We start from the raw sequence: 21,089 nt of genomic DNA, 5'->3' as shown, positions 1-21,089 counted from the left end.
ATAATAAGGTTGTAGACTTGGTAATTACAAAGGCTTCTGTAAGATTCTGTTACTCCGTTATATATAAATCTTTTCAGAAGTTTTATGTCTTTTCATGATTAGGTAGCTTTTACTTTATTTTTTGTTTTTGTTTTTGTTTTTAATAATTTGGTCCTAAACAATTCAATATTTGTTAAGGTTAACTGTATTTAAACAGCAGTGGTGTGTTTTTGGAGTGGTGTACATAAATATAACAGGGTAGATTTCCTATTGTAAGAACCTCTGATATGAGCTTAGATGAGAAATTGCCCTTACAGTGCCCTTCAGTGACACCATGATTTGCTTTTAGTTTCTGGGGGAATCATTAGTGTATTGGTTCATTTGTAACTGATGGTTTATTTCCAAGGTTTTCAGAATAGTGAGTTAAATAGCTTTAAAATTCTCACTATTGTTTAGAAGGCTAACTGTATAAATTTAAATGTTAAGGCTTTTGAATGGCTTCTTTTTAACAGTGATTTTTTAACAAATGTTTGATCATACTGTATTTGTGCTACAGCTGAAATGCTGAAGTAGCATTTTGGCATCTTTCCCAAAAGCATGCTTAAAGAGGCTAGCGGCAGCATCTCTCTCTGTCTCCTCAGTGCTTTTTACCTTGCGAGTGGTGCAGCTTGTTCTGCGGATGTACTGAAACCCTCCCATTTAATCTGCAGTGGAGGAGAATGGAGCTCACTGACCAGTAGAAATCAGTGAGGTAGCAATGTTGCAGTAAATAGAAATGATTATATATTTCAATAGCTTAGCAAGAAGATATTTATAGTATTTTTTTCTTTCATCTGATTAATTTTTGCTTTCTGTTTTCTTCCAGAGAGATGTGGATAATTTGCCCTGCCTCCAACATCTCTTTCTCAGCTTCAACAATATATCTAGGTAAGTGGAAACTCTCAAGTTGTCATTTATTATAACTTGATTGTATGGATTCTAGCGCTTTAGATTAAGATTGGAAATACCTTGGAGAATTTTACTAGCATGGAAGATTTTAAATTAGAAAATGATAAGACAAAGTTCTTTGTGGAAAAGCAAAGCTCTTGTGTGTATTCTTGCCTGTAATACTAAGATGATGAAATTAATATAGCATGTGCTTTTGATTTAATTATGCTTTAGAGTTGTCCTTTTGTAAAACATGAGTACATGGAAAATTCAACATATATTTTGCTGTCCTTTGACATTCACAGCACTGGTCAGTTGAATTAGAATTTCTTTCATAAATTATCAGCTGCAATTTGTATAGCTACTAAGCAATTTTAATACAGCAGGCTATATTTGTCACTGAGCCACTTGCTAATTAGGCCAAACTGCCTTCTAGCTTAGTATCTCTACTTAAAATTAATGCTGCTAAGAGACAGTGGATTAGAATATAGAAATGTATACATTTAGTTTTCTAACGATTTGAAGCATATTATCCTTTATATTGTGATGATGTCTCATTTAGAATTGGAGCTGAGACATACAGTAAGACTTTTCAATGCAAAAGGGCCCCTACTTTTTCTCTAATTCTTTCCTTCTCCTCCTTCCCAGGAGCCACTTAGTTTGAACTGGGCTTTTTAATGCCCCCCGTTCTTTAGTTTCACTTTAAGGCTGTTCTTTGAATCTGCTTTTATAAGAAGGTAAAAAACATATATAAAAAGATTTAGAGCATATCTTTTTCTGAACTCCAGGTCTATGCTTCTGTATTAAAAACCAGTTTAATTTTTGTGTGTTGTCTGTTGGCATGTTTTTTGCATGTCTGCCATCAGACTTGTTTTAACCCAATCATCCTGTACTATGTCTCTAAAAGATAGAAATTATCTAAAGACAGTGAGCTTTGCAAATAGACATTATTTTAAAGAAAATACTGTTACTCTTTCTCTTTTTTCTCTTCTGTGGGAAAAAAATATTAAAGTTTTTTGATAGACTTTTCATATTCTTCTTAGTGTATTTTGAATGCGACATTCCAGGTGCCATTCTGTCTTGTTGGGGAGGTAGAATTTCTTTTCAATGGCAATGGAAGGGTCACTCATTTTTTTTAAGGAAATTTCTTCCTAAAAATCATGAACAACTCTTTGGAGAAGAGATAGTCTCTCATTTTTACAATATGTGAAATATTCTCTGTTTAAAATACTGCAAACGTATAGATTCCCCCCACCTGTGGCGGAACTCATTGCTTCTTTTGCTTCTTGTTTATGGGGAGTAATTTAAAGAGAGATGTAAATTTGGTTATATAGGGGTTATGATGTTCCCAGGTTGCCAGGATATCTGAATTTCTGAACTCCTAAATGCCTACCTCTGTAGGAAGTTGGTGTTGGTTGCCTGTATCTGGAAAACTTTCTTCCCAACCTGGAAAGGAGTTCCACTCACCCAGCAAAATAAAGTTAAGATTAATGAGATTAGTATTTATAACTTTCTTTAAAAAGTGTGATTTCTCAAGAAAATAAAGATAGAAGTGAGCCAACAATTTTGAGGCTTTTATTCTCTCTGTAATTGCTTTCTCTGTGTTTTTATATAGCTTTCACAGTATACCTTCATCTAGTATTTCCAGCAGATCTGCTTTTGAGGCATAGTGCATTTCCTGCTCTGTTTTTGTTGATGCTTGTGGTCCAGGAGGTGGTATAGCGAATATATTAGATCTGAGGAGGGAAAAATCAGAGAGAGCAACTTTGAAAACATTTCTGTGAACTTTACTCAAGATACAGATATCTCAGATAGCTGGGCTGTCAGATAACCTGTAGTGATAGCTACAGTATATATTCAAGGCACAATTGTTCTTCTATATCCTGGCACAATAGAGTTGCCAGGTTTTACAGTCCCAGCTTTCTGGGACCTATCTATCATGGACCCTAATTCAGTAGTTTAAGTAGGGCTCAGGAATTTGTACCTTTATTTTAAAAATGCAGCTGACTTAAAAATACCAATGGTCTGTGTTTTTTAACTTCAGGTCAAAACCCATATAGGGATCCTAAGATCAATTTAGTGGTTTAAAACCAGGTAAATTAAAATAGAATGGAAAATATCAGAGTTTGTCACACATTTTAAGAGCATACACTGTTTCATAAAAATTTTCCAGTCTTAATTATATATGGGTATGTCTATGTATGCATATGTATGCATGTTATTTTACTATAGACAATGTGGAAACTGGGTTACAATGTAAATATGTTTCTCACTATGGGTTAGATGAAAAAATTTGAAAAATTCTGTGAGATCTTGCTACATGCATTTATAGCTTCCTATATTTCCACTATTATTGCAGTGTTAGAGTTTATTGTACTTTCATTTTATATTGTCCCTTCTGTTAGACTGTAAGCTTGACAAAGGCAGAAGAATATGTCTATACTGCTCACTACAGCCTCTTCAGTATCTAGCATGTATGTGTTCTTAGTATAGGTGTTACTAGCTGTATTTAAAAGATTCATAAGGAGAGGCCGGGCCCAGTGGCTCACACCTGTAATCCCAGCACTTTGGGAGGCCAAGGCGGGCGGATCACAAGGTCAGGAGATCGAGACCATCCTGGCTAACAGGGTGAAATCCCGTCTCTACTAAAAATACAATAAGAAAATTAGCTGGGCGTGGTGGCGGGCGCCTGTAGTCCCAGCTACTTGGGAGGCTGAGGCAGGAGAATGACGTGAACCTGGGAGGCAGAGGTTGCAGTGAGCCAAGATCGCGCCACTGCACTCCAGGCTGGGCAACAGAGTGAGACTCCGTCTCAAAAAAAAAAAAAAAAAGAAAAAAAAAGATGTATAAGGATAATTTAATTCCTCAAACAGAAATAGTTTTCTGTGTGATCTAAGAACTCTGGTATGTCCTTTTTTATGTTATTACTAGGTCATTTAGTCTGTGTTTAATGCGCGGACCTGTGAGGTTTAAAGCCATAAGCAAAACAAAGTTCTCTTGGCAGTTGTTTTGGGATTCCAGGTTAGTTTACTGATTTGTCAGTAAGGATCTTGCCCGTAATTTCTAGAGAAACTAAACCTTTTATTTATGCGGTGGGGTGTATCAGGGTTAGCGTGGTGGGTGTGGTGTGCCCCAGGATACAGACATTAAGGAGGTTCATTGTCTGTAAGGCATTTAAAAACAACAAAACTGACAAAAATAGTGTTGCTTTTTATTGTCACCTTGTACTGGAATTTCTAACCTATGTCACTGATAAAATACTCTTCTCTGCCAGGGTGACCTCTCATACCTCTTTTCTTACTTTAGTAAGACAATGTTGTTTGGACTTAGCTCTTTCTTTATGATGTCACTGAAAATTTTAAACTAGGTTTCTTTCTCTTTTTTTTTTTTGTTTTGAGGAAGGAATGCTGTTTTAAGTTCTCTAATGACCTTTGTTAGTACATATGGTATGGTTAAAGGTCACTGAAGCACACGCTTTGGGGTGTGACTTTTCCTTCTTCTCTATTCTCCAAGTCAAGATAATCCTCTAGGCTATTTTCAAAATTTTACTGAAAATGGTTTATAATTTTACCTTTATCAGGAAATCGTTCTCTTTGCATTTTTCTTAAGCTATATTTCAACTTGATAAATCACCCTATATCAATTATATTTCTAGAAAAGAATTTATTTCTATTTAGGAAAACTTAAACTGCCCTGCAGGTGTCTAATTTAGTACTGGTTGATATTTTAAGGAGGAAATTATTTCACTGACCTTCAGAATATATGGATATTTTTTATGAGCTCAAGTTGTTAGATAGTATTCCTGTAGATGAGATATAAGATTTTACTCCTGTACCTTCCAGGATTGCACGTGTCACTTACGTTATTTTGGCTTGACGGAAATTCATTTCCCTTAGTTCTAGTATGCAGCATACTGTTAGAATGCCTTTACTTTTCCTTTGTGAGCAGATAACCAATGATATGCAAATCTTCTTACTGAGTTAAACAGAGGAAATCAACTATTGACAGATATTTTCTGACCATCTGCTAAGTTTTAAATCTGAGAAATGACTACATGCTTGTCAAGGAAATTTCATTATCAGTACCCATTTATCTACTGAACTCCTCTTGAGGGGTTTACCAAGTGGTTGACGTGTGATTCACCTTCAGACAAACATTTAATTGCATATTTCTAAATGTGATGGGCATAATGTAATGGGCACAAAAACAAGATTTAAAAATAGGGACATTTGTTTTCATCCATGCTGCTTTATTCCTTCTTTGTCAGTAAACCCCTCCGAGTATGATAAGGTGGCATGTAGTGCATTAGTAGGTCTGACTGTAAAGCCTAGCTACAGCTTTTGAATTCTTTCAGTCAGAAAATAGGTGAAAAGAGATATTCACAACTAATGACAGATATGTTCTACCACTTCAGAAAAATAGACGTTGAGGTAAGATCAATTTGTTTGACCATCCTCAGGGATGATGTAATTATTGGGTCGAAATTTATTTTATTTGAAACATAGCATTTATACTAAAATAATTTTTCTATAGTTTTTCATTGTATCTTATTTCAATGCTACTTCATTAAAGTGCTGTATTTCCTTTTAGAGATCAAAAGCAAAAATTATTCTAAAATGTTATAAAATAGAAATATGTTTAAAATAAACCAACTTTATTTTCCTCATTGTTCTTAGGACATTCAGTTTGTTATAGATGATTGTGTTCTGGTTGTAATGCTTTATAGTCTAATATAAGGTCTTATTTTAATTTTTTTACACAAGTTAAAGATTACTCAGTTTAGTTAATTTTTATTTTGTTTTATTGTTTTATTTTTGTATTATAGTCAAAATGACTTCTTATTCCTATTAGTTCATATGTATTTGTTGATCTCATGCTAGACAGATTATTGACTATATAGGCAGGATGTTAACACCACGTACTCTTGTCAAGTGGCAGTAAGATTGAAGACACTGGAGATTTTCTTCTGATTTAAGGGAACCAGCATTACTGCCATTTACACTTGTAAGATTATTCTATTAATGTTTCTGTAGAGGTAAATGAGCATTAGAAATCAATTTCTTTATATGCCATACACATCTTTACAGCATTTTGCACAGTTGTAAATTTTATAAGTTTATTTGCTTTAAACTAGCATTTAAAATGAACAGAATACATTTGCTTTATATCTTCTAATTTACTAAATTGCGTGTAGAGTTTACTGCCATCTTGAAATTATATAAGTGACAGGAACAGAGGTTAAAGGCTTCATTTGGATGTATTTTTAGGGGGCCCCTGAAAACCAGGTGACTCTGTGATTGAAACAGAGTCAGAGTTTGTATAGGCTATTGAAAAGTTGAGTATGTGACCTTGTGATTTTATCTTAAGCAGCAGTTTTTGGATTTAACCACCCCTCACTGTTGAGGGTTTTCCTGTTTTCATGCCTCTTGTATGAGGTCCCAATAAACATCAGAATGATAGTTTCTGAGGACGATTTTTCTGCAAGCCTTGCAATTTACTGAAGAGTCAGAGTTCGTGGGGCAGGGGTAGTAGACAGTAAAAAAAAGAAAAAAGAAAAGAAAAGGGGGCCAATGTACAAGGTAATGGGGAAACTGGGGACCCTCTATTATATTTGTTGTATTCCTTTTGCATTACCTTTGAAGCAGAGAAAAAGCAAAAAAATCTAATGGATAGCAGTCACTTTTTAAATTATTATTACATACCTTCTTTTATTATCTTCCTTATATCAGCACCTATAACCATTTAAAGCATTAATTCTGTAAATACAAAAATACATACAGATACTCTCATGGATTTTATTTATAACATTGTAGAGTGGGGAGTGATACCATGTATGCTCTCCAACTCCATTTTATAAAATGTTGTTGAAATTAATCTTTCCAAAATTGTAATTGTTTTCTACTAAAAGGTTGCCTTTCTTTAATGGACATTATGAGTTGATTGGAGGGTTTTTTACCTGTACCTTCTCAACCAACTTATAAATATATATATGATTGCAAACTCACAGGAAATTTTCCAGATACTCTTCTATAATTGTAAGGCTCCATTTTCATTACTGTAAAGGGTGTGTGTGTGTATGTGTGTGTGTGTGTGTGTAAGAGAGAGAGAGAGTTTTTCTAAAAAAAAGGCTTCTTGAACTAAAATTAAACTAAGGCCTGGGAGCAGGCTGCTTGCATACCTTGTGTCAGTCTGAGTTCACACATACATAGTTAAGAGGCTGATAGCTATTCATGGCAGTGAGGTAGCAGTTTTGAAAACACTGATGTACCAAAGGTCCCTTTGGATTTTATTCATGTGAAGGTTCTAAAAGTTGCAGGAAAAATGTTGGTGCATATTATTAAAGACAAGGGCCTTAAAATTACTCATGATTACATATTAGGTGGTGTTTCTAGGTTCCGAAATAAACAGGTATGATAAATTGAGACCAACATATGTTTTATGATTTTCTTTGTATTTTGTTTTACAAAGGCATGGAAATTCAAAGAATATTCAGAAACAAAGTATAAGTAGATTAAATTCAAAATCCACTTAGAAGCAAACTTAAGATATATAACTAGTTTCCCCTAGTGCATTTCTTGTACTTATATTATAGAAATACTTCCAAAAGGCATTTGAGGTAGTGTCAATAAAAAGAGTCAAACTCTGTAAAATATTTGAAGAGATTTATTCTAAGCCAAATATGAGTGGCCATGGCCCATGACACAGCCCTCAGGAGGTCCCAAGAACATGTGCACAAGGTAGTCGGGGTGCAGCTTGGTTTCATACATTTTAGGGAGGCACGAGGCATCAATCAAATACATTTAAGAAATACATTGGTTTGGTCCAGAAAGGCGGGACAACTCGAAGTTGGGAGAGAAAAATAGAGACCTTGTTCCAGCTGTTTCCTAACTCATTTGATGCAAAGGTAAGATAGTCCTCTGTCAGAAGCAAAAATGTCTACCTGATTGTATAGATTTTTAAAATCTATAAAAATAGCTGTTTTAAAGTTCTTATCTACTAATTCCAACATTTGTGTCATCTCTGGTACTGTTATAGTGACTTTTTTTCCTCGTTAATAATATGTTTCAATTTTTATTGCTTCTTCCTCATCTGGCAATTCTTTTTATTATATTCTGGGCATTGTGGATGTTCTGTTGAGAGATTTAAGGATTATTGAGTTTTGTTTTGATAACTACTAGAGAATCAGGTTGATCCTGTTGAGGTTTATTTTTAGTTTAGTTTAGTTTTTTTTTTTTTTTTAAAGGAAGATCTAAAGTGATCTTTCTTATAGAGCTAGAGTAATATGTTTTTATATCTGTTACCAGTGGCAAATCTGTATGGGTCTGCAGCAATCTCAGTTCTTGCCTCCTCAGAAGAAAGAATTTGACTGAGGGGTATAAGGCAAAAAGAGAGACCAAGGCAAGTTTTAGAGCAGGAGTGAAAGTTTTTTAAAAAGCTTTAGGGCAGTAATGAAAGGGAGTAAATTACACTTGGAAGAGGGCCAAGTGGGCAACTTGGGAGATCAAGTGCCTAGTTTGGCCTTTGATTTAGAGTTTTATACGTTGGCATACTTCCCAGGTCTTGCATCCCTTCTCCCCTGATTATTCCCTTGCGGTGGGCTGTCCACATGCACAGTGGCCTGCCTGCATTTGGGAGAGGCTGCATGCGCAGTGTGTTTACTGGAGTCGTACACATGCTCACTTGAGGCATTCTTCCCTTACCAGTCAACTGTTCCTAGAAGGTCATATACCAGTTAAACTCTGACATTTTGCCTCTTAATGCACGTGCTTGAACCCACTGGCCCAACTCCAGTGGGAAGCTACTAATTATCAGTAGATCTTATTGGGAAGCTACTAATGATCAGTTTCAGGGTTTTTTTCTATCTATTAGGAGATTGCCTTTCCCTGGTGCCTGCTGCAACCAATTCTTATTTTAGAGAAACAGTGTAACAACTGCCTGACCATCACCTGAAGGTCGCCTGACATTCCTGGTTGCTGGGGAGCCCTCTACAGCCCCACTCAAGCCTGGCTAGCTACTTACTGTAACATATGTATATATATTTTTTTGTTATGACAGTAAACACAAGATTTGTGTATCCAAAGTAGACTGATTATTTACCTGCAGAATATCTTGTATTAGTTTCCCATGCTCCATTTTTTTTCCCATGGTGCTATGTGATAAATGCATATGTCATCTGCATGTATGAGGAGGGGCCTCTAGTGCATGAGAGAAACCCCAAATTATTAATCTTGAAGCTTATGTAGAAACTGCTTACACAACTGTACCTTCTCCCCTCCAGGAAAGAAAGAGAGAACACAGAGAGAAACTGAGACCTTATCTTCCTAATGTAAACAAATCCTCTATGAAGAGAAAAGTCAAAGGTGTTTTGGCCAATAATGTTTTGGAATGTAAGCAAATGGCTCCACATTTTGATACCCTTTGAAATGTAAACACATAGTACTTAGAGATAAATTTCTATATTACTCTTTTTTTTTTCTTTGAGACCCAGTCTCACTGCTCTATCGCCCAGGCTGGAGTGCACTGGCGCAATCTTGGTTCACTGCAACCTGCGCCTCCAGGGTTCAAGCAATTCTCCTGCCTCAGCCTCCCAAGTAGCTGAGACTACAGGTGTGCGCCACCATACCCGACTTACTTTTTTACTTTTAGTAGAGACAGGGTTTTACCATGTTGGCCATGCTGGTCTCAAACTCCTGACCTGAGATGATCTGCCTGCCTCGGCCTCCCAACGTGCTGGGATTACAGGTGTGAACCACTGTGCCCGGCCTGAATGTCCACATTGCTCTTATCATTTCTATCTATTCAGTCACCCTTTAATCAAAGTGCCAATTTTCTTTGCTCAGAAAGCCCTTACCATGCAGAAACATGAAGATATTCACATTGTTTCTTGACACGGAGTCGCCTTACACCTAAGGCATGGCCGTTCTTGGACTTCAGATATATAATCTGGGTATTCATTGATGTCTCTTCACTGTGTTTGGTTGGAATTGCAGTGTCTCCCAGTTCCATGTGACCCATAGATACCCTTCATCTCACAGCCCCTCAATAGTTATATTTTGCTAGGCTTTGTGGAATTACACCCTGTGTACCCACATCCTAATATTTAGCCAAATACTCAAGAGACCCCTGTGCAGACTTCTGGAGTTCCTTCTCTATAAGATTCCCTCCTCTCCATTCCCCTTCACCTAAATTCCGGTAGCCTCAGCAGACCCAAATTCTGACTTCTATTTCGTCTACCCAGTGACACCTCTGTTCTCCCTCTAGCTCCCCTTCCCTGTGCTATGATCTGGAAAGTATCTTCAGGCAGAAAGCCAAGATGAATGTGGCTTTTATATGTCTGTCTTCTCCCAAGGATCACAGCCCTGAGCTGTCTGTTGTTCAGCATCTGCTTCATATATTTTGTCCAGTTTCATAGTTGTTTACATTGGGAAGGTGAGTCTGATGCTGTTATGGCAAAAATTGGAAGCTCTATCTACTAGATTTTCAAATTGTCATGATTGTATATCATCTCTGCCGTTTACCTGTCTGGTACTTAAAGAATATTAATTCCCTTTAAATCAACAATACATTATTTCTGTATTTAACAACCTGTGTGTGTGTGTGTGGGTGGGGTGTGTGTTTGTGTCTGTCTAGGTTATTAGATGAGTTGAATTTGTTTCCTTTATATTTGTTTTTAGTATTATAGATGACTTTTTTTTGTAGGGATGAAACTCAGCTTGCTCAGGAAGGAAAATAATTGTCTGATCACTAAGGGCACTGGGCTTGGTTAAAAGAGGAGGCTATTTTCTTCTTTAAAAATTTTTGCTTGCATGCCAGTAAGGAAGTTGGGATTCTCCATAAGGAGGATACTTCTGGAAGTGAAACAGTTAGGCTTGTTTATTCTGGATACACAGAAAGGTATCACAGTGACTTAATTATACACCCCGAAATATCTTAAAAGAGTAGTTTAGAACTGTCAGCTAGTCTCTGGGCATTGTTTGGTTTTGTGTTTTTAAACATTTTTAAAATGAACAAATAAAAGTTGTATATATTTGTGGTATAGAAGATAATGTTTTGAGATATGTATATACACATTATAGAATGACTAAAACTGATTAACATATATGTTATTTCACATACTTATCTTTTTTTGTAATAAGAACATTTAAAGTCTTATTTAAAGATTTTATTAAAGAACATTTGAAGTCTTAGCAATTTTCAAGTATACAATACATTGTTATTAAATATAATCACCATGTTGAACTAATTCCTCCCGTCCAACCGAAATTTTGTATCCTTTGACCAACATCTCCCCAATCACCCTACATGATCATAGCATAGCCCCTGATAACTACCATTCTACTCTTGGCTCCTCTAAGTTCAACTTTTTTAGATTCCTCGTATGAGTGAGATCATGTTGTATTTGTCTTTCTGTGCCTGGCTTATTTTACTTAGCATAATATCCTCCAGGTTTGTCCATGTTGTCAAAAATTAAAAGATTTACTTCTGTTTGAGGCTAAACCGTATTCCACTGTGCGTATATACTACATTTTCTTTATCCATTCATCTATTTAAGGATGCTTAGGTTGATTTCGTATCTTGGTTATTGTGAATAATGCTGCAGTGAACATGGGAGTACAGATATCTTTTCAACATATTAACTTTATTTCCTTTGGAATATACCCAGAAATGGGATTGCTGGTTCATATGGGATAAATTTCCTTTGGAATATACCCAGAAATGGGATTGCTGGTTCAATGCTCTAATTTTAATATTTTTAGGAACCTCCATACTCTTTTTTATAATGATTGTACTAATTTATATTGCCAGCAACAATGTACAAGGGTTTTCTTCTCTCCACATCCTCACCCACACTTATCTCTTGTCTTTTTGATAAAATACCCATCCTGACAGGTGTGAGATGATATCTCATTGTGTTTTTAATTTAACGAATTTCCTTGATTGAGTTTTTTCATCTATATTTTGGCCATTTATAATCCTCTTTTGGGAAATTTCTATTATAGTCCACTTTATTTCCATAAAACTTCCTTTTTATGGCTTAAAAAGAAATAGACAATGTCAGTTGTAGGCCCCCAGGTTAGAGACCGTAGTTTTTGGTTTAGGAATATCCTGGGAAGCACTCAGTAAATGTGAAATAAAATTAATAATATTTTTCTGCTAGTTTCTTTGAACTTGTTTTTGGGGCTTGCTTTTTGGCATTTCATGGGTATTGGCTTGTTATTCTCCAAAATGACCTACTTCAGGGATTATGAGTGATGCCAGTTTTTCATAGCTGGGTGGCTTTAGGATCTAAGGTTATCTTAGGGATATCCTGAGGATGTGTTATTTTTACCTCAATAGTGATAGCTAGTAGCTGATCCTCCTCCTTCCTGTCCTTTACAATTTCATTAAAATACCTTCTCCATCTCTTTCATCTAAAGAATTCAAGTTTTTTTCCAAGTTGGTTGTTGGAGAACATTGATTATGCGTCTTTATGTATAAAACACCAAAAAAGGCATTGTGGAGAGTAACAGAAGTTAAACATATGACTTTTGTTTTCTATGAGTATGTAACCTAATGACAGAGAACACACAAAGATGTGAGTGACAGAAATATGAAAAAAAACCTTGCAGCTTTTGGAAAAGCCAACAGCCTGAGAATCACAGTCTGTCACTTAGCAGCTCTAGTATAAAGAGTGCTTCGTCCCTGATTGCTCTGGCAGAAGGTTCTGAAGAGCCTTAATGTTCAAAATTGTGTCTCTGAACCAGCAGTATTAGCATCACTGGGAAGCTCATTGGAAGCCCAGGATCTCAAGCCCTACCCTAGACCTTCTGGGTGAGAACTGTCATTTTAAAAAGGTCCCCTGCTGATTTAAATGCACATTACAGTCCGGGAAGCACTGCTATAGAGGATTCTGATTGTGTTTGTTTACGTCAGGTGCTCACTTGGAATGAATCACCGCAGCCAGGGACATACATAACATACTGAATCTTGGGACCTATGGTCCTTATCCCCTAGGACAATGGGAGTGGGATCAGTTTGTGGACTGGATTTACTACAGGAAAAGGGTGTTTTGTTACCAAGGGAAGGGAAGTTGGGAAAGAAGATAATAACAATAGATGTCCAATAAACTTATTTCCTCTTTCATGCCTTTGCTCACATTAGTGTTAGAACTAGCCAACTCCATTACTTTGGGTCATTTCGTCCCATTTCCTGTGTGTGTGTATGTGTGTGCACACGTGTATGTGTTCATGTGTGTTCTACTTTCAATTCTCCACCCCTCTTTGCCATCTGTCTGCCTGACCTAGATATTAGAGGTTCTTCCTTACTCCACAGCATGGTTCTGTCCCTCTCAGAGAGTTCATCTCTCTCAAATATATATTAACACATTATAGATAAGCACACACATACCTCTGTCTAAGTCTAACTTTACCTCATTGCACTCCTGATAGAACATGTTTGCTTTACCCACTGCTTTTCATTCTCCAAGGCATTAATCCTTCGAGTCACGCCTTTTAAAGCTGTGAATATCTGTTAAAATGTACTTGTATTAATATTACAGGGGGTCATACTTTTAGCTCTCAGGAATTATGATTCTATTAGCAAAGTTTTTTTTTATACAGGGAACAAAAGAGGGATGTAATCCTTTACTATTATTATTTATTTTGATGTTCAAATTTTCTCTGATTTCTCAAGCAGACTCCTGTTCTCTTTTGATGTGTCCTCATTCTTTAAGTTCCTTCTTCCCTTCTGGCCCAACAAGATGTTCCAGGCTCATCTTATACTTTTGCAATCCTAGCTCTGGAATCAGCCATTTCTCCAAGGAGTTCTAATGACTTTTAGTGGAGAATGCTGTTTAGAAACTAAGATTTGAGTACAAGGTGTGCTTATCCTTTTTGAGGTATCGTTGTTTGTGGGCCATCTCAGTGGATAGAATTAGGAAATATGCATGTGTATATGTATGTGTGTATGTGTGTATTTAGATAACTTAGATTGGTATCATGTACATGATTCTTTGCAGGCCAGGTGGTCTCTGTTTCAAGTACTTAACTTTTCCTATGTAACACAAAAGCAGCCCTAAATAATATGTAAATGAATGGGCAGAGCTGTATTTAAATAAAACTTATTTATGGACACTGACATTTGTGTTTCGTATCATTTTCACTTATGACATAGTCTTTTTTGACATTTTTTCTAACCATTTAAAAACATGGAGGCCATTATTAACTTGTGAACCATACAAAAACAGGTGATAGAGCATATTTGGCCTGTGGGCTGTAGTTTGCCAAGCCCTGGTCTTTCCGAAACACTTTAGGTTTACATACAACACACATACCTATATAGTCATACACTGCATAACAACATTTTGGTCAATGATGGACCACATTTACAATGGTGGTTACCTAGACTATATAGGAGCTGAAAAACTCCTATTGTCTAGTGATATCATAGCCATCATAACATCATGGCGCAACTCATTACATATGTGTTTTTGGTGATCCTGATGTAAACATACCTACTGAGCTGCCAGTCATATCAAAGCATAGCATATGCAGTTATGTATGGCACACAATACTTGTTAATTATAATAAGTGACCATGTTTTTGGTTTATGATGTACTATATAGTTTTCCCTCCGTATCTTTGTGGGATTGTTTCTAGGAATCCACTCGCCCCCTCCCATGGATACCAAAATCCACCAATGCTCCCCAATATAAAATGGCATAATATTTGTGTATAACCTATGTACATCCTTCTGTATACTTTAAATCATCCCTAGATTACTTACAATGCCTATTACAATACCTACACATCACTTCATTTGTGTGAATACAACGTAGTACTTGGCACACAGTAAATTCAAGTTTTACTTTTTGGAACTTTGTGGAATTTTTTATTTTATATTTTATTTTTATTTATTTTAAAAATTTTAAGTTCAGGGGTACATGTGCACGTTTTTTACGTGGGTAAATTGCGGGTCGCTGAGGCTTGGTATGTGAATGATCCCATTACCAAGGTAGTGAGCACAGTACCAGATAGGTGGACTTCCAAGATATGCCTTCTCTCCACCCTCCCCCATCAAGTGGTCCCCAGTGTCTTTGTTCTCTTCTTTGTGTTCATGTGTATTCATTGTTTGGCTCCCACTTATAAGTGAGAACATGCAATATTTGGTTTTCTGTTCTTATGTTAGTTTGCTTAGGATAATGGAGTCTAGCTGCATCCATGTTGCTGCAAAAGACATTTCATTTTTTTTTTTATGGCTGTGTAGTATTCTATGGTGTATATGTACCACATTTTCTTTATCCAGTCCACTGATGATGGGCATCTTGGTTGATTCCATGTCTGCTTTTGTGAATAGTGCTGTGATGAACATGTGTCTTTTTGGTAGAATGATTTATTTTCCTTTGGATATATACCCGATAGTGGTATTGTTGGGTCAAATGGTAATTCTGTTTTAAGTTCTTTGAGGGATCTCCATACTGCTTTCCACAATGGATTGACTATTTTACATTCCCACCAGCAGTGTATGTGTTCCCTTTTCTCCATTGTATAAGTGTTCTCCCTTTTCACCAGCATCTCATTGTGGTTTTGATTTGCATTTCTCTAGTGATTAGTGATGATATGAGCATTTTTTCATATATTTGTTGGCCACATGTATGTCTTCTTTTAAGAAATGTCTGTTCATGTTCTTTGACCATTTTATAATGGGGTTATTTGTTTTTTGCTTGCTGATTCAAGTTTTTTATAGATTCTGGATATTAGACCTTTGTCAGATGCATAGTCTGCCAATATTTTCTCCCATTCTATAGGTTGTCTATTTACTCTGTTGGTAGTTTCTTTGCTGTGCAGAAGCTTTTTAGTTTAATTAGGTCCTACTTGTCAATTTTTTGTTTTGTTGCATTGTTTTTGAAGACATAGTCATAAATTATTTGCCAAGGCCAGTGTTCAGAATGGTATTTCCTAGGTTTTCTCCTAGGGTTTTTATTGGTTTAGGTCTTAGATTTAAGTGTTTAATCCATGTTGAGTTAATTTTTGAATATGGTGAGAGGAAGGGGTCTAGTTTCAATCTTCTACATGTGGCTAGCAAGTTATCTCAACACCATTTATTGAATAGGGAATACTTTCCCTATGGTAGTTATTGTTGACTTTGTCAATGATCAGGTAGTTGTAGGTGTATGGCTTTATTTCTGGGTTCTCTATCCTGTTCCATTGGTCCATGTGTCTGTTTTTGTACCAGTACCATGCTGTTTCAGTTACTGTAGCTTTGTAGTATAGTTTGAGGTCAGGTAATGTGACGCCTCTGGATTCATTCTTTTTATTAGGATTGCTTTGGCTATTCCAGCTCTCTTTTGGTTCCTCCATATGATTTTTAGAATAGTTTTTCTAATTCTATGAAAAATGACATTGGTAGTATTATAGGAATGGCATTGAATCTGTAAATTGCTTTGGGTAGTATGGTTATTTTAACAATGTTGATTCTTCTTATCCATGAGCATGGAATGTGCTTCCATTTGTTTATGTTGCCTCTGATTTCTCAGCAATGCATTGTATTGCTCATTGCAGACATCTTTCCCCTCCTTGGTACGTTGTATCCCTAGGTATTTTATTCTTTTTCTGGCTACAATAAATGGGATTGTGTTCTTGATTTTGCTGAGCCTAGACATTATTGGTGTATAGAAATAGTACTGATTTTTGTACATTGATTTTGTATCCTGAAACTTTACTAAAGTTGTTTATCAGTTCTAGAAGCCTTGTGATGGAGTCTACGGGTTTTCCTAGGTATTGAATTATATTGTCTGTGCAGATAGACAGTTTAACTTTCTGTCTCCCTAATTTAGATGCCTTTTATTTCTTTTTCTTGCCTGATAGCTCTGGTTAGGACTTCTAGTACTATGTCGAATAGGAGTAGTGAAAATGGGCATCCTTGTCTTTTTCCAGTTCTCAAGGGGAATGCTTCCAGCTTTTGCCCATTCAGTATGATGATGTTGGCTATAGGTTTATGTTATATGGGTCTTATTATTTTGAAGTGTGTTCCTTCGTTGCCTAATTTGTTGATGGTTTTTAACACATGAAGGGATTTTGAATTTTTGTGAAGGCCTTTTCTGTGTCTATTGAGATGGTCATATGGTTTTTGTAATTAATTCAGATTATGTGGTGAATCACATTGATTGATTTGTATATGTTGAACCAACATTGCATTCCAGGAATAAAGCCTACTTGATCATGGTGAATTAGATTTTTGATGTGCTTCTGGATTTGCTTATATTTTGTTGAGGATTTTTGCATCTGTGTTCATCAGAGATGTTGATGTGAAGCTTTTTTTTTTTTTTTTTTCTGTGTCTCTGCTAGGCTTTGGTATCAGAATGATGCTGGCTTTGTAGTCTGAATTAGGGAGTAGTCCCTCCTTCTCAATGTTTTGAAATACATTTAGTAGGATTGTACTAGCTCTTCTTTGTATATCTGGAAGAATTCAACTGTGAATCCATCTGGTCTAGGGCTTTTTTTGTTTGGTAGACTTTTTATTATTGATTTAATTTCTGAGCTCATTATTGGGCTGTTCAGGGCTTTAATTTCTTCCTGGTTCAATCTTGGGAGGCTGTGTGTTTCCAGGAATTTATTCATTTCTTTTAGGTTTTCTAGTTTGTGTGCATAGTGGTATTAGCAATAATGTGATGATTTTTTTGTATTTCTGTGGAGTTGGTTGTAATGTTACCTTTGTCATTTCTGATTGTGTTTATTTGGGTCTTCTTTTTTTTTCCTTTATTAATCTATCTAGTGGTCTATGAATCTTTTCAATCTTTTTAAAATCTTTAATCTTTTGAAGAACCACCATTTGGTTTCATTGATCTTTTGTATGGATTTTTGTCATTCAGTCAATGTCATTCAGTTCAACTCTGATTTTGGTTATTTCTTTTCTTTTCTTCTGCTAGCTTTGGGGTTGGTTTGCTCTTGTTTTTCTAGTTCCTCTAGGTACATTAGGTTGTTAGTTTGAGATATTTCTAACTTCTTGATGTGGACATTTAGTGCTATAAATTTTCCTCTTAGCACTGCTTTAGTTGTGTCCCAAAGATTCTGATATGTTATGTCTCCATTTTCATTAGTTTCAAAGAATTTTTTGATTTCTTCCTTAGTTTTGTTCTTTACACAAAAGTCATTTAGGAGCAAGTTGTTTAACTTCCATGTAATTGTATGGTTTTGTTAGATCTCCTCAATATTGATTGCTATTTTTATTGTGCTGTTGTCCACCTGTGTGGTTCATTTGATTTTGATTTTTGAATTTCCTGAGACTTGCCTTATGGCTGAGCATGTAGTCAGTCTTAGAGTATATGCCATATGCAGACAAGAAGAATGTATATTTTTCTTGTTGGTGGTTGGAGTGTTCTGTAGATGTCTTATTAGGTCCAATTAGTCAAGTGTCAAGTTTAAGTCCAGAATATCTTTGCTGGTTTACTGCCTTGATGATCTGTCTAATGTTATTAGTGGAGGTTGAAGTTCTGAGTATTATTGATTGGTTGTCTGAATCTCTTCACAGATTGCTAAGAACTTTTTTTTTAATCTGGGTGCTCCACTGTTGGGTTGGGTGTGTATATATTTAGAATAATTAAGTATTCTTATTGGATTGAGCCCTTTATCATTATGTAATACCCTTTCTTTGTGCTTTTTGATCATTGTTGGCTTAAAACCTGTTTTATCTGATATATGAATAGCTACCCCTGTTTTTTGTTTCCTATTAGCCTGATAGATCTTTCTCCGTTTCTTTACTTTGAGCCTATATATGTTATTACTTGTGAGATGTGTCTCTTGAAGACTGTAGTCAGTTGGTTTGTGCTTCTTTATCTAACTTGGCACTCCATCCCTTTTAAGTGGGGGCATTTAGCCCATTTCCATTCAGGTATTGGACACATTCCAGTATTGGACTGTGAGGATTTGATTTTGTCATCATGCTATTAGCTGGCTACTATGTAGACTTGATCACATAGTTGCTTTATAATATCAGTTAAGTATGTGCTTAAGTATGTCTTTATGGTGGCAGGTATCATTCATTAATTTCCATGTTTAGCACTTCCTTTAGAAGCTCTTATAAGGCAGGTCTAGGGGTAATGAATACCCTTAGCTTTTGCTCGTCTGGAAAGGATTTCATTTCTCCTTTGCTTATGAGGTTTAGTTTGGAATGATATGAAATTCTTGGTTGGAATTTCTTTTCTTCAAGGATATTGAAAACAGACCCCAAATCTCTTCTGGCTTATAAGGTTTCTACTAAAAGGTACATTGTTAACCTGATGGGGTTCCCTTTGTAAGTTTTTCTCTAGCTGCATTTAAGATTTTTTTCTTTTGCATTGACCTTGGAGAATCTGATGACTATGTTTTGGGGATGGTCATCTTGCATAGTATCTCACAGAGGTTCTCTGAATTTCTTGAATTTGTATGTCACCCTCTCAAGCAAGATTGGGAAAATTTTCTTGGACTATATCCTCAAATACATTTTCCAAGTTGCTTGTTGTTTCTCCTCTTTCTGAAATGCAAATGAGTTATAGGTTTGGTCTCTTTGTAATCCCCTATTTCTCAGAGATTCCGTTATTTTTTTAAATTATTTTTTCTTCATTTTTGTCTGCCTGTGTTGCTTCAAAGGAGTGGCCTTCAAGCTGTGAGGGTTTTTTTGTTTTTTTGTTTTTTTGTGGTTTTTTTTTGACAGAGTCTTGCTCTGTCACCCAGACTGTAGTGCAGTGGCATGATCTTGGTTCACTGCAACCTCCATCTCGTGGGTTCAAGTGATTCTTCAGCCTCAGTCTCCCGAGTACTTGGGACTACAAGCATGTGCCACCACACCCAGCTAATTTTTGTATTTTTCATAGAGATGGGGTTTGCCATGTTGGACAGGCTGGTCTCAAACTCCTGACCTCAGATGATTCACCTGCCTTGGCCTCCCAAAGTGCTGGGATTACAGGTGTGAGCCACCGTGCCTGGCCAAGCTGCAAGATTCTTTTCTCATCTTGGTCTGTTCTGCTTTTAATGCATCCAATTGTATTTTGAAATTCCTGGAATTTTTCATTTCCAGAAGTTCAGTTTGGTCTTTTTTTAAATGGTTATGTCATCTTTCAACTATTGGGTTGTTTTAATGTTTTCCCTGGGTTGGGTTTCAACCTTTTCTTGTATCTCAGTGTGCTTCATTATCATCCAGGTTCTGAATTCTCTGCCTGGCATTTCAGCCATTTCATTCTGGTTAGGATCCACTACTGGGGAGCTAGTGTGATCATCTGGAGGTAAGAAGACACACTGGCTTTTACAGTTGCCAGAGATCTTGTGCTGGGTCTTTCTTCTGTGACAGTTGATGATTCTTTATTATTTGAAGTTGTTGTCCTTTGGGTGAGGCTTTTTGTTTTTATGATCTTTATTGCCCTTAGGGTTTTTTGACTGTGGTGTAAGTTGGATATAGTTGAATCGCTTCATTTCTGGATGCTTTTGGGGGGCAAGGCTCAGCTCTACACTACTGCGATGCATGCTCTAGCCCTGTGGTACTGGGACTGGGTCAGCAGCTTTGTCCTCTGGTCTCTCACGGTTGAGCTTTGGCTGGGGTAGAGAGGCTGAGGTGTTCCCAGACCATGGACAACAGCACTCCATAGGGGGCAGCAAATGGGGCATGGGTGTAGGTGCTCCAACAGGAGCAGCAGGGGCACTGTGGGCAGGATGTGCTCCAGTGGGCAATGATGTGAGCAAAAGGCACTCTGGCAGGGGCACTGAGGGTGGGAGGTGCTCTGGTAGGGGGCACCGTGGGCTTGGGAGGTGTGCTCCAGCAGAGGTGGTGGAGGCGTTGTGGCCGGGAGGCACTCCAACTTGGGGTGCTGTGGGCAGGGTCGCTTCTGCAGGGGTAAACCATGGGTGGGTGGGTTGCTGTGGCTGGAGGTGCCACAGGCAGGAGGCCTGGAATTTTCTTTTTTTTTAAATCTGAGGTTGATTGAATTCACAGATGTAGAACCCATGGATATGGAGAGCCAACTGTACCATACATTTTACTGTTATTTTTGAGTATATTTCTACTTATTAAAAAAAAGTTAACTGTAAAACAGCCTCAGGCAGGTCCTTCAAGAAGTATTCCAGAAGAAGGCATTATTATCTTAGGAGATGACAGCTCCATGGATTGTTATCTTAGAAGATGACAGCTCCATGTTATCTTAGCAGATAAAGCCCCTGAAGACTTTTCCCTGGGAC

The 21,089-nt window shown here is 36.7% G+C and overlaps 1 protein-coding gene across 6 annotated transcripts in view; it reads left to right on the top strand.

Moving 5' to 3' along the window:
- LRRC49 (leucine rich repeat containing 49) overlaps nucleotides 1-21,089 on the top strand; it is a 163,779-nt gene that overhangs the window by 43,776 nt on the left and 98,914 nt on the right. For 5 of the 6 annotated variants that reach the window (XM_033189541.1, XM_033189540.1, XM_033189544.1 and 2 more), the window contains one exon: nucleotides 845-906. In XM_033189541.1, the coding sequence (XP_033045432.1) occupies nucleotides 845-906 (62 nt within the window). Of the gene's footprint in view, nucleotides 1-673; nucleotides 731-844; nucleotides 907-21,089 lie in introns of those variants that run through there. The other variant, XM_033189545.1, reaches the window with a different exon arrangement.

Source organism: Trachypithecus francoisi, unplaced genomic scaffold, assembly GCF_009764315.1.
Source record: "Trachypithecus francoisi isolate TF-2019V2 unplaced genomic scaffold, Tfra_2.0 Lachesis_group3, whole genome shotgun sequence".
NCBI lineage: Eukaryota > Metazoa > Chordata > Mammalia > Primates > Cercopithecidae > Trachypithecus > Trachypithecus francoisi.
The sequence above is the reverse complement of the archived record's forward strand: the minus strand, read 5'-3'. Positions and strand labels throughout refer to the sequence as shown.